Source organism: Dinoponera quadriceps, unplaced genomic scaffold (genome assembly GCF_001313825.1).
Source record: "Dinoponera quadriceps isolate SergipeBrazil2010 unplaced genomic scaffold, ASM131382v1 scaffold9, whole genome shotgun sequence".
In the NCBI taxonomy this organism is placed as follows: Eukaryota; Metazoa; Arthropoda; class Insecta; order Hymenoptera; family Formicidae; genus Dinoponera; species Dinoponera quadriceps.
The window spans coordinates 25,717-39,028 of NW_014554295.1; the positions used below are offsets into that span (position 1 = coordinate 25,717).

General features: G+C 43.6%; 2 protein-coding genes across 3 annotated transcripts in view; one reads left to right on the forward strand and one right to left on the reverse strand.

The window, feature by feature from the left end:
- Positions 1-5,672, forward strand: part of LOC106743410 (beta-mannosidase) — an 11,735-nt gene extending 6,063 nt beyond the window's left edge. Inside the window, exons 7-16 of the mRNA XM_014617221.1 lie at positions 919-1,049; positions 1,301-1,447; positions 1,523-1,671; positions 1,733-1,938; positions 2,003-2,270; positions 2,627-3,353; positions 3,833-4,261; positions 4,545-4,759; positions 4,844-5,047; positions 5,263-5,672. Of these exons, the coding sequence (XP_014472707.1) occupies positions 919-1,049; positions 1,301-1,447; positions 1,523-1,671; positions 1,733-1,938; positions 2,003-2,270; positions 2,627-3,353; positions 3,833-4,261; positions 4,545-4,759; positions 4,844-5,047; positions 5,263-5,559 (2,773 nt within the window). The 3' untranslated portion in view covers positions 5,560-5,672. The remainder of the gene's footprint in view (positions 1-918; positions 1,050-1,300; positions 1,448-1,522; positions 1,672-1,732; positions 1,939-2,002; positions 2,271-2,626; positions 3,354-3,832; positions 4,262-4,544; positions 4,760-4,843; positions 5,048-5,262) is intronic.
- A 208-nt stretch (positions 5,673-5,880) lies between these two features.
- On the reverse strand, positions 5,881-11,090 carry LOC106743534 (transmembrane protein 245). Of its 2 annotated transcripts, XM_014617475.1 has the most exons (10): positions 10,946-11,090; positions 9,626-10,383; positions 8,469-9,440; positions 8,247-8,408; positions 7,986-8,184; positions 7,738-7,922; positions 7,574-7,674; positions 7,460-7,477; positions 7,051-7,353; positions 5,881-6,833 (listed from the first exon to the last, which is right to left on the reverse strand). In XM_014617475.1, exons 2-10 carry the CDS (start codon positions 10,139-10,141, stop codon positions 6,647-6,649), a joined length of 2,643 nt encoding a protein of 880 aa, XP_014472961.1. In that variant the 5' UTR covers positions 10,142-10,383; positions 10,946-11,090; the 3' UTR covers positions 5,881-6,646. The 2 variants fall into 2 exon arrangements, with proteins under 2 accessions (XP_014472961.1, XP_014472970.1); XM_014617484.1 differs by lacking the exons at positions 7,460-7,477; positions 10,946-11,090 and having other exon boundaries at positions 9,626-10,599.
- Between the last annotated feature and the right edge of the window lie 2,222 nt (positions 11,091-13,312).

The window sequence follows — 13,312 nt, forward strand, 5'->3', positions numbered from 1 at the left end:
TTTTTTTTTTTTTTATATTACACGCATAAAATATAAATAATTGGGAGATTATATAATCTCCCAATTATTTATATTATATGCGTATATATATGCCATATATATTTTTTTTTTTTCTCAGAACTTGTCGAATATGTATAAATAGATTCCATTCGCACGATATGAATGATACTTCTGTTATGCAATATACGCACAGTAATTCCAAGCAACCTCTGAAACGAACTATTAAAGCATCAAATTGATGATTGTCTCGTAGTAAGAAATTGCAGGACATTTTTTTAACGGATTATATGTACATATAATCGTCACAGTAAATCATATGAATTTACATGCAACGTGTGTGTGTGTCGACACGCTGAAATTAAGATGATATTTTTATACCGATAGAAAATCACATTGTTGTTTATAAATAAAATAACACTAAGGATTGTCACACAAGAGTTTTCATTAACCTTGCGTATATTCGTACACGTATGATAAGCAACAAAATTGTTACTATTATGTCGTGTCAATTGAATAAGATATCTATAAGAGTTTTGCGATAACGTACATATCTTTTCTTCAACAATGTTTTTTTCGATCGACATTTTCGTACCATTTAACAATACACTCTCCATCAGCCATTACGAAATGATGAGATAAGATAAATGCAATATATAGCACATCATTCTCTCCTGATATCAAAGGTTAGCACATGAGGAGCAAACTTGGGCTTCATCGGAAGCGATAATCGATGATTATGAAGAGCATTTCTGGAACGAAGATAGTACAAAATTACCGTTCGAATGAGCTACTGTTCCGTTTTTATTGTAATCTTTACAAGGGATTGCGCACTCTTCTGCGATGTAAAAAGTACTGAATGCACAAAGAGCCCTCATTGAATTAATTCCTGTCAGTTCTTGCCTTTAGGTGATCATCATTTACCAACGTATCCACACTACCAGGTAACATGAGACTCTCCACCTTGACATTGTGGATTTCATCTCTAATTGGTATAAAGTGTCAGACCATAACCCTAAATGGCGCATGGAATGGAACCATCAATGGCTGTGGTAAGTACCACAAGATATTTCTATCCTTTGCCAGGAACAAGTGAGTCGTTATTTGTCTCGCCGTATGGTACAATGCCCAATGAAATTACGATAAAAATATCTTTTCCAGGTGAACTCCGAAAATAGTGATAAGATTAGAACTTCAGTTTATTAAGATCTAGCATAAATAGCGTAATCCGTTTCTAATCCGTGACAATGTCTTTCTTCAGGATGTTATTCAATACTGATTTCATAATTATCATACTTCATAGATGTTGAGTTTAGTGGAACTGTCCCTGGAGGAATTTATACAGACTTGTACATGAATAACTTGATAGAGGACAACCTGCTAGGGATGAACGACGTGAACAATCGTTGGGTCGGGAATCAATCTGTGACTTACATTAAAGAATTCACCGGTAAATTCGAGAAGAACACCGCGATCAAACAGCGCAACCCGATGATGAGGGAAGTCTAAATCGCACGCTTTTCAGTGGGCCACGATTTCCCGAAAGCCCGAAGGATCGTCTTGGTCTTTCACGGAGTCGACACGTTCTCCAGTATCACTTTGAACGACCGGGCGGTTGGCGAGACTACGAACATGTTCCTGAGGTATACCTTCGACGTGACGGATCACATCCAGGTGCGGAGCGTCGTGCGACGAGTGAGAGAGTTCCGATATAACTTCATTTGGGGATTTGCAGGAAGGGCAGAATATACTGAAGGTCGCGTTCCGTTCGGCCGTCAAAGTGGCGGAGGATCTGTACAATGAGCAGCAGAGGAGCTACATCGTACGGCCGGTGTGCGTGCCCAAGGAGTACAACGGAGTTTGCCACGTGAATCACATCCGTAAGATGCAAGCCAGCTTCTCGTGGGACTGGGGGCCCGCTTTTCCCTCGATCGGCATCTGGTAATTAGAAACCTTGCATCACCTCGTGTCACCTTCACACGCGTCACGTGAGATAAGCTTGCAGGAAGGACGTCGAATTGATTCCCGTGAACGATGTAATGATGAACGACGTCACGGCCGATATACGTAAGCAAAATGACAAGTGGTGGATCCTCGTTACGATATATCTCGAGGTAACGCGGAACAAGAGCAATGAGTTGCAGAACTTCGTCGTCACCTCCGCAGCGACGTTGCACATCGCGCAGGACAAGGTCATCAGTAACACCAGCGAAGTAATGCTCGACACGAGCGAGAGATACGTAAAGATTAACATTCAACTGACCGTGCCTACGGTGAGTGCGACAGCGTTTACGAGAAGAAGTTAAATATTTCTGTCAAAATTGATGCCATTATTTATTATTTCGCGATTAGGGAGAGAGTTCATTTCCAAACGAATTTAAGTTTATATTAACAAAATTATTCTATTTTTCATTTTCTTGAGTGCGAGATTCGGGGAAATTTAATGAGAGCAAACTCTCCAAAAATTCCAAATTGGAAAATTTACTTCCTCTCACGAAATTTACACATAAATCTGTATTAAGAAAAAAATCGTACTTTCCCATTTTATATAAATAAAAGTTTTAAGACAGATTTGAGAATAAAATCTTCCATGGTGCGTTAATTAACGTCACTTTTTTTCCTTCCGCAGGACGCCGTAGAGGCTTGGTGGCCGAACGGCTACGGCAAGCAACACTTGTATTACTTGTCCACTACGGTGATAACGATGGATGATATATTGCACAAGAAGATCCGTGTGGGCTTCAGAACGGTGAAGCTGATGCAGGAGCCGTTGGATAACGGTCGGAGCTTTTACTTCCGCATAAACGGTGTGCCGGTCTTCGCGAAGGGCAGCAATTTCATCCCGGCCAGTATCTTCCCGGAATTGGGTGCGAAAGAAGAAACCATCAGGCACTTGTTGTCGTCCACCAAGGAAACGCACATGAATATGCTGAGGGTTTGGGGCGGCGGTATCTACGAGTCCAAGTTGTTCTACGACTTGGCCGACGAGTACGGCATCATGATCTGGCAGGATTTCATGTTCGCTTGTGCCATGTATCCCACGACCGAATCGTTCCTGAATAATGTGAAAGAGGAGGTGGTGCAGAACGTGATACGTCTGAAGAATCACCCGAGCATCGTGTTGTGGGCCGGCAACAACGAGAACGAGGCGGCGCTCTACGGCAACTGGTACGGCACCGGCTCCGCCGAAGTTTACAAGACGGATTACGTGGAACTCTACGTGAACCTGCTCAAGATCGAAGTGGAAACGCTGGATCCCCTGAGGCCGTTCCTCGTGTCTAGTCCGGGCAACGGGGCGCTCGAGGAGACGTATAATTATACCGGCGTGGATCCCTACTCAAATTTCTACGGCGACGGTAACGTATCGTTCGACTGTAATTAATATTAATATTCATTAATATTCATAATTATCACGGCAGCTTGCTCCAAAGAAAAACGGATCTCACTGTTTGTTCTTTGAAGATGCTTCGCAAAGTCAACGTAAGAATGTGCTACTGGTGGAAATAGTAAAGTAGTAAAGACTAAAAGGAGTAATTCCACTTATAGAATGACTTTCACCAAAAATGTCCAATTAAGCTAATCGGTGAATAACATTAAGAATCGGTTTCTAGTTCTGTAACTTGTCGTTCAACAATAATCGAAAAGTTAATAATTTCTATCTGTGTTAACAAAATAGAGCAGGTAAGTTGAGAGACGTATTTTAAATATCGTCGATTACCTTAATTAAACTTTGATGAAAATCGTCTTTATATATAAACTTTTTCTTTGTATATATATATATATATATTGTACATGGTTCTTTGCAGTTATAAGGTTAAATATCTTCTTCTTTCAGTTCACTATTACAACTATCTCAAAAATGGATGGGACGTCAGTCAGTATCCTCGAACAAGGTTTTGCTCCGAGTACGGGTTTCAATCTTGGCCGTCGGTATACACGATGATAACGGCTGCCGAAACCGCGAAGGATCTCAGCATGGACAGTGATTTCATAAAACACCGGCAACATCTGCCATTCGGCAATGAGTTCATGAAGATACTGATCTCGCAGAACTTCGTTCTACCGCAAAGTAATGACAGCGTAAAAGATTTTGAAACTTACGTGTACCTTAGCCAAATCAATCAGGCGGTCTCTGTGAAGGTAGAGACGGAAGGGTACAGGCAACTCAAATCCGAAGTGAATTCTATTGGTGAAGGTATGACGATGGGGGCTCTCTATTGGCAGTTGAACGACGTCTGGCAGGCACCTTCATGGTCCTCCATAGGTAATCGAAGGCACTGATACTTCCAAACATTACAACGAGCGAAATTAACCTAGAAGATAGCTGAAGAAGTTCGAATTGCCGTTCTTATTCTGAAAATAATAATAGATTGAAATTAATTGAAAAAAGAATTAGGAATGTGTCATTCGAGAGAAAGCGCTTGTAAATAAAAGAAGACTTCAAATACAAAATCTTTTTTCTCAATTATATTTCATACATATAAACAGTACATATAAATTTGAGGTAAAAAAGGGGGAGGAAATACAAGAATATCTTTGCTTTATAGATATTGAAGGTCGATGGAAAATGCTTCATCACTACGCCAAGGACTTCTTCGCACCGATTATCGTTTCGCCGCGCTTAGTGAGCTCCGATGAGCTCACAATATACGCCATATCCGACCGATTGTACTGGTTGACAAATTGCCACCTGGATATTCGCGTTTACAACTGGAAATCTATGACACCTGTGCACACAAAGTCCTACAACAATATCATAGTAGTAAGTACTACATCATAATGAAGTTGTCATATCAGTACATATATACGTGTGTACAGTGACTTAATTTTGTATTAATGCTTTCAGCCACCCAACAAAGCCATAAAAATTACAACCTTCTGGTTAGACGCGTTTCTCTCCGAAGTGGGCTGTGGTTCATTGCAATCCGCCAAGAAATCTTGCGTAGTCACTTTGTCGTTCACAGACGAGTCCAGGTCTCTGATCGCGCCGGTTAATTACGTATATCCCATTGCATTGAAGGATGCGGATATAGCATTAGCCAATGTTACTGTAAGGGAATCTGTAATACATATAGTGTAGTAACATAAATCATATTTGACATGCTATAATTATTATAAAATCAACCTAGAGGTGTGTGATCATATTATTAAAAAAAACCTTCTTAGAAAAATACCGCCTTACCGCAGTACTAGTTCCTTCAGACTTGATTTTTAGACTTATTTGTCTATCGATTTAATTCAAAAATTTAATCGATTTTCTTGCAGTTGGTAATCGAGGAGAATCACTTGCCTGGGAAACTCTCCAATTATCCAGACTTCAAGCTCATATTAAAGACGGACAATATAGCGCTATTCGTCTGGTTAGAAGTGGGCAACATACGCGGCCGTTTTTCCGAAAATGGCTTCCACATGTTCGAGCAGCGGAAAGAAGTGATTTTCCACACGCACGAGGCGACCACGATGGAATTGTTGCGCGAAAATCTAAAAATAACCGTGTTGTCCGACATTTACCATGCGCATGGCGATTTGGCTGACGACTACGAGACAGAAAACGCGCATTAATCTTGACGTTTAAGGACACATGATTTATCACACGCATGTAATGCGAGATGCTGATTTATATTATAATTACTGGATTCTCTCAAGAGCCGAAAGAATAAATTTTCTCAAATAAATTAGTACCATCACTCTCCTCAGGCCGTTCTCAGCGGAAAATAATGATCGTAGTGCAAATAAATTTCCAATCCGATGAGAAAGATAAGCATAATTACGGTACCGCCGACTATCATGGATACCAACATCGCGTTGTAGCGAGTGGGACCACTTTGATCGTTTATCGCTTTCTGCGCAAACTGGAATTTTTAGAACTTAACACACGCGACGAAACATTAAGAAAATTTATTATCGTAATCTTTGGCTGTATATCTTTTTTTTTTTTACATGAAAAGTAACTCGTTAGATCTGTGAAGTTAGTATCATATCGACGCGTATATCGTTTCTTCCTATATAACACAAATTAATACAACCGGTAGTTAATAATTGATGACTAAATATACTTACGTGTGTAAATTGAAACAATATATTGCGGCAAAATACGCGTTACTCAAGTCAAGAAATGCAACATGTAAAATAATTAAAAAAAATTATATCCTGTATAACGATCGATAACGTGTTGTTTATGTGTAGAAAAAAAATGTAGCATGATGCAGGGAAGATTGTAAAAGTCTGTTACCTGCTTTCAGATCCACTAAAAAAAAAGAAAGGAACCAAGAACGTCTCATTCTCGAGAGAAAGCGCTTATAAATAAAAAAAAATATTTCACAAATACGCGTATATATATATATATATATATGTATATATAAATATTTTTAGGTGTAAATATAAGCGTAAGCTGAGGTTCCTCTGTTACATACGAGCGAATCGTACAGTCGCATTGTCGCATCACATAAGAAATGTGCAAAGCGCGAGTTTGCACACGCTGTCAAGCATATGTGTGTATGTGCAAGCGCGCTGCACGTTCGATGCAACGTTCATAATCTTACAACGAGAAAGCCGGAGCTAAACCGATAGGTCGCGATGTTTCACGCAGTTAAAGTTATTAGTCTTATTAGCTAATAAGCGTAAAGTTATTTCGATTCGTTATTTCGTGTCACGGCGTCTCCAAGTACACCGTACGATTCTCCATCGCGGAGGACGGCGAATGCAGATAACGTCGACTCATGTTTATGGCGACCATGATGCAACAGAGCAACAGGGGACCGAATATCGCTCCTTCCACGCCTAAACAGAAGATCCCACCCGCTATCGACAGGCCTGTTAGATAAGGATGCCCGCCACTGAAACAATAAACGAGAATTGCAACGACAGATAAGGACTTTTTAACTTGGTTATTCTTTAGATAGCTACTTTTTAAAGTTGAGAGTTTCTTTTTTTTTTATTATTTTTAAGTAACGCGCACTTTCTTGAAGAAATGAAAAAAATAACGCGGTTATCGAGGGTCTCGTTGCTGCGAGAAAGCTGCGGTAAGAGCGTTATAGGCGACGATGCGATTACCCTTTAATTTCCTTGTAGAATTCCGTCACCACGATATTGCACGGCAAAAAGTGGAAGAGGAAGAAGAGGATGGCGATCACGGAGCCGCGAGTGAACCAGAGTTCCACCGTGGCCGGGATACAGGCGATGTACGCGTCCAAGAAGGGCACCGCGCCCAGCATAGTCGCGAAGGCCGACGGTAGATAGACGATCTTCACTTGGAACAGGTTGTGTATGAACCACGTCCACATGCCGAAGAACGAGGCGAGCTTGAAGGTGGCGGCGAACACTTCGATCACCGCCTCCTGCAACGCCATGGCGAACCTGGACAAAGCGATATCACTGTCGTGCGTATCACTCACGAGGAGCTCAATTCTTTTTCTTGCAAAGGATGATATCGACCTAAGCGAGTTGACACACACTCACTCACCCTTCTATGTGCGGCGTGCTTGTTAAAAGTAAACGTTCTCGTGAAAGTTCGAAAGCGATCTGCTTCCTCAGAAGCATGTAATGAGAAATACGTACGCGCGCTCAGGGCACTCACCTGTGACAGCTGATCGGGCTGTACGTAGTCGTCAGTTCGATGGGCTTGTAAGTTTTACCACTGGAGCTGAGCAAGTAGAACAAGGTCGTGAAGAACACAACCTGAAATGAAGGAATCCTCCATCTTTCGTTCGATAGAAATTAGCGACGGAAAGAGACACGTACCGTACTGAGTGCGAAGTTAAGTACTGCCGAGCCGCTCATGAGCACGACGTAGAAGAGCTCCGTGAAAATCGTCAGTATGATGGACATGTTGCCCCTGACGATGCTCCAGACGGAATCGAGCACCGACATCAGGATACCGATGTTCTCCTTTACGAAATTTTGCATGCTTGTCATGTTGAACATCTCTGGAAGAAGATGGAACCATCATGTTTCGCGAACAATTTTCCGGGAGCCTCAAGGTGCCTTACGGAGAGGTGTCTTCTCGAAGCCCTCCTTCAGGCTCTCCCAAGCGTTGTACGCGGACGTGATGTCCACGGTAGGACCGACGAGATTGCTGTCCTCGCTCGACATCATCCATGCCTGGTAGAGGCGGTCCCAGAGCTCCAAGACCTTCTTCTCCATCTGCTCGGCCTTCGTCGGCTCCAGGTCGTTCATGAGACGTCGAATCTGAAGCAACAAGAGAGAAAAGGTGTTTGAGGCGGAAGGAAGAACGAAGAAGCGAATCTTACGCCGTCCGATATAGCGCCCCGTCCGTAGGTGTAAGCGTTGTCCAGGACGCTGTTGACGGACTCCTCCCACTTCTCCGGCACCCAGTCGATGTCGGAGTTGTTCATGAAGGAGTTCAAGATCTCGCCCGTAACCTCGACCAGGTGCAAACCTTCCGCGTAGACCTGGCGAGAGTGGCGGGTAAAGAAGCGTTCGGAGAAATGCAGAAACGTGAGTTTTCGCACCTGTACGGTGATGAAAATCGACGCGCAAGTGGTGAAGACGATGAGCCCGAGTATCACGGCGATGGTCGCCACCGAGTCGACGGAACCCTTCAGGGCGTCCCGCACCTTCTCGTCCACGATGACGAGCATCTTGTAGAGGCCTCTGATGTTGGAGGGTAAGAGCGCCTGGTGCCGTTCCAGACACCACGACTTGGCCGCCTGCGCCATCGCGTCGCAATGCCTGTGTATCGTCTCCCAGAAGCCGAAGTAACCGCCCAGCTGCTTGACGATGTAGCAGGCCACCGGGATCACCAAGATGTGCATGATCCACAGGTGTTTCCAGAGTAGCATACCGATGCACGCGTACAGAGCCGCGTACATGTACTTATCGGTGTCGACCTTGTCGTCCTGGATGTCCATCGACACCCGGAACTCGGCCTTCAGCCTGCTCAGCAGGTAACGGTCGCGCGGCGACGCGAAGTACACGTTGGGCCAGAGCTTACGCGCGAGCTTACCGGTGGACGACGCTGGGCCGTCCAGAGACATCGACTTCAGGCCGAGTTTCGTTTTGGTGGGGGTGACCTTCCTCGCCGTATCGATGGTCTCCAATTCTCCCTTCGTTTCTTCTCCGGTGGAAGCGTTCTCTTCCTCCGGAACAAGGCGCTTCTCGCACCTCAGCGGGGCCACTTTGTCCTCCTCCTGCGCGCTCGCCGGCAGATTGTTTATCAGAGCTAAGCGCGCGGCCTCCGAGAACGTGAGGTGCCTGTCCAGCACTTGGCTCTCCATGATCGACAACACCTCGTAGACGAAGCCTGCAACGTACAAGATCTGAAGAACGGTGAACACGTAGACTCGATAAGTGCCCGCCGCGCTCGACAGGTACATGCTGATGATGAGCCATATCACGAAGGACGTGTAGCAGAATCGTACGGAGTTCTCGGGTGTCCAGTGGATGTACAGAATCATCAGGTACCCGATGAGTATCGTAGAGACCTGTGTAATTGAGCATCTGCTGATGTATACTGTGCTATTTCTACAGTATATATAAAAAGTATACAATATCAAATGAATATGTTTAAATGAAGGATATCCTAATTGAAACAGCATTTCTACTGGTAGATAGGATAACTCATATTAATTTGTACAATCAAATCTGGTCTAAATACATCATGAATTACCGTGTAAATGTTGCACGTTGTAATGAAGAACTCTGAGACAGCAGCGAGCATACGGAATAACCTGCAGTCCAAGTACGTCATTACAGTGGGAACGTAATGATATACGCCTAAAATCACCAACAGCAACAGGAGCACTCCGACGATGTACTTGACATTCGTCCACAGGAAGGAGCCCAAGCGCTCGGAAACATTATTGAATATGTGCACAGGCAGGAGGCTTATGTTGACCACCAGAGGAGTGTGTGACGTTTCCACCTTGGTGAACCACGACTGCACTGTTGTGGCCAACGAGTACTTGAACGGGAACAGGACGGAGCCGCATAGCAGGGCCCAAATCAGAGGTTTGAGGAAAGGGCTTAGTATGATGTAGAGACCGTATCCTGCCGCCAGGATCAGGAACAGCAAGAAGAGCGCGACGGCATTGTAAGTTCCCTGCTTCAGGCCTTTCTCGTGACCCGCACTGAAACCCGACAGCATGTTGAGCAGGTTATCCATCGGCGAGCGCGCGTTATCCATAATGTATAGTTGATCAGGCGCGACGTGCGATCTACGTATTATTGGGTGCGCTTTTTAACTCGCGTTTCGAATCGTTCTTGACGCGTATTTGCGGATGCGAACAACGGATAAACGCATTTCGCGTCGGAGAGAACACGGGGAATATTCCGTTCGTCTTCTTTCGCCACTCACGTACGCTTGACACTGTTGAATCAGCTGATTCCAGGCTGATGTTGCGGCTGGTGAAAGTAGGTCACGGAATTCTGCAGAGATAAAATGACGAGAAACTTTGTCTTGCTTGAACATCCGGTGAAATTTGAGAAAAAGGAATTTGAAGGGGGAGGAAAACACGGAGAATAACGGAAGGTATGAGAATTCCAACTTCTTTCTCTCATTTTTCCTCTCAGTTCCTTTTTACTTAAAAAATGAACGAATAGAGAAGTTATTTCAACGCCTCTAGCGCATTTAAATGCTTTTCTGGTCTAATCGTGTGTCGCAATTGTACAAACATGTTAAGAAGTATAGTTCACCTTTCACTCGAAGCAGGATTGAACGATTTAAAGAAAAAAAAAGAACCAATTCTAACGTCCAAATAAACGGCTATAAAAAGTATCAATTCAACAATCTCTCAATTATATTGTGTGAAGGCATCAAGAACTATAGATTAATTTTTAATCTTTTCATAACTAATATCTAATAAATCATTATCAATAATATTTTACAGCGATTATATACCTACCGTCGAGGAAAAGAAAGAAACGATCTTATTATCTAAAGATAAGAAAAAAAAATAAGGTCGTCGAACTCATCATTACGCGAACATACCACTTGCAAATAAGGTGTGTCCGACCTGTTATTGACTCGATATGGCCGAAAATAAAAAAAGAGGTTCATAGCGGGGAATTAAAGTGAGCTTGACCAAGACTCGAACCATTTAGCCGAGACTTAAACACCATTTACGCCATCTTCGTGACACCGCTAGATGACGCGGGCGGCCTGTTAGCGGTCCGGCTGTTATTATTTCAAAAGTGTGGTTCCGAAAGTCACGCACGAATCATTATCGTACGGGAATTTTTCTCACTTCCAGGGAAAGGCGGAGGAGGGGACACATTAAAATCAAGATATTTTTATTATCGTTCGAAAAACTATACATCTTAATGATAATGGATACGCAAATGTAAACACATGCCGAAGATACAAATGTGGCGAGACATGGCTTCTTCGGTGAGAGGATCCGCGACAACGGATAAGAACGATCGGGGGAAAATGGAAAGAGAAAAGACGAATCACAACGCGCTCGAGAAATTTGTTTCTTATTACAGTCTTGACACGAGAGTTCGCCACCGTGAGCGTCTTCCGTTCATCATAATACATACATCGTTTACAAACCGTCGACTCGTCGCCGTCGGGAGAAGCACGGCGGGCGGCCCTCGGTATACGTCGTTATCGAAATTCTCATCGATTAAACACGCAGAGTTCTGTAAATGCTTACGATCGTGCCGCCTTTCATGAATACGTCACAATTCTCACTTACACGCCTATTATCGTCCCGTATTCCGCTCCTCCTCATATAATTTCCTATGCGTTATAATTGGCAAACACACACATACACGCGCACACAAACATACATTACGCGAGATAAGATGTGTGATTGATCGATCGATTGATAAAACTTTCCGGCCTTCTGCGGTGTGGGAAAATCTGCTACTGCGAGCGAATTCGAATTTTCGTGCTACACGTGCGTAGTTTCACGTAGTATACAGGTGTCTTCTTTCAGTATCGCATACGATGGCTTTGCAAACAGCGCGTTCACCAAACACGATATTCGCACGAGTGGAAACGCGCGTGAGAAGACGCGTCGTCGTGCGCGTCAACTGAATTCATCAATTTTATCAATTAAGTTACATCGATCAGCCGGAATAAAAGTGTAATTTAACAGATCTCGCTGCGAGAGATTCGTCTATTAAATTCTATCTATGCGTTTCTTTTTTTTTTTTTTAATATCCATTAACACATGCAGATGGAATATTAATAGATATAATATATTTTATAGACAGAATAATAATAGATACATTTATTAAATTAGAGATCTATTAAATTCATCGGATGTATGAAATGTCAATCGATCGCGCGCATCAAGTATTCGTTTTTTTTTTCCGGTTTTGCACTGCCTCCCGGCGGTGTCCTCTTTCTTTCTCGCGACTCTGCTCCTCCCTCATTTTCGTGACGTGGAAAAGCGTGCTCGAGAAGAACCGACCGATTTGTCACGCCATTCACGAAGTTCATCGAGTTCGCTGATACGACGTCGGATTATACGGATTTAGTGAACGCGTTGTTGCCCGGAGAAGAGGCAGACGGTAGAGGAAGAGAGAAAAAGATAGAGAGAAAGAGAGCCGACATATTTCTTCGATTCTTCTTCTTCTTTTTTCTCCCTCATTTTCATCACAAATACATTGAATCTTAGCGACACTTAAAGTAATTATATATTGCATCAAGCGGATAAAGCGATTGCTCATCGATCGTTTCGCGCGAATATCTATCGAACGACTTCTCGTGTTCATTAGAATTTCGGTAAACATACAAAGTCACTGCTTATCATGAGACATCTAGAGAACGAGAGTGAGAGTTCAGCATCAGTGCGGGAGAGAGTTCTTCTCTCTCTCTCTCTCTCTCTCTCTCTCTCTCTCTCTCTCTCTCTCTCTCTCTCTCTCTGTGCACGGCTGAGTCAGCGTGTGTATGTATGTGCGTGTGTGTGTCGCAGATTGTGATACAACAGTGTCGTCTTGCGCTTGCTTGGTCAAAAATGCTGATCAATCGCGAAAGAAACGAGGATTACAGTCGAACGAGATCTCTTAGTGCCATTATTCGACGAAGATCGACGGATCGGGAGGGAAGGGAGAACAAATCCGCGGCGCAGGTACATTCTCGCAAGGTTCGCAGGAGTCGAGAGATATGTCGGCGCTTCCCGCGAGTCACTCGCACTTACGATCGTGATGTAAGATACGTGTAGCGATCTGAAAGAGTCGCGGTGGGACACGACGATACAATATCGCGTGACAAGCAGATAGGAGAGACGAAGCGGCGCGTGATCGAGAGGTGCACTCCTCGGCCCGTCGCAAGAATCAACAGCGCGCATCGGTAGTCGAAAATAAATAAATATACGCTCTAGTGGATTTTATATTAATCGTATAT

Excerpts from the sequence above, each read along its gene's own strand:
- LOC106743534 (XM_014617475.1), bottom strand. The coding sequence starts at position 10,141 with ATGGATAACGCGCGCTCGCCGATGGATAACCTGCTCAACATGCTGTCG. Across the intron at positions 8,185-8,246 it reads GGGGCGCTATATCGGACGGC|ATTCGACGTCTCATGAACGA; the intron begins GTAAGATTCGCT and ends TTGTTGCTTCAG. Across the intron at positions 6,834-7,050 it reads TTCTACAAGGAAATTAAAGG|TGGCGGGCATCCTTATCTAA; the intron begins GTAATCGCATCG and ends TTATTGTTTCAG.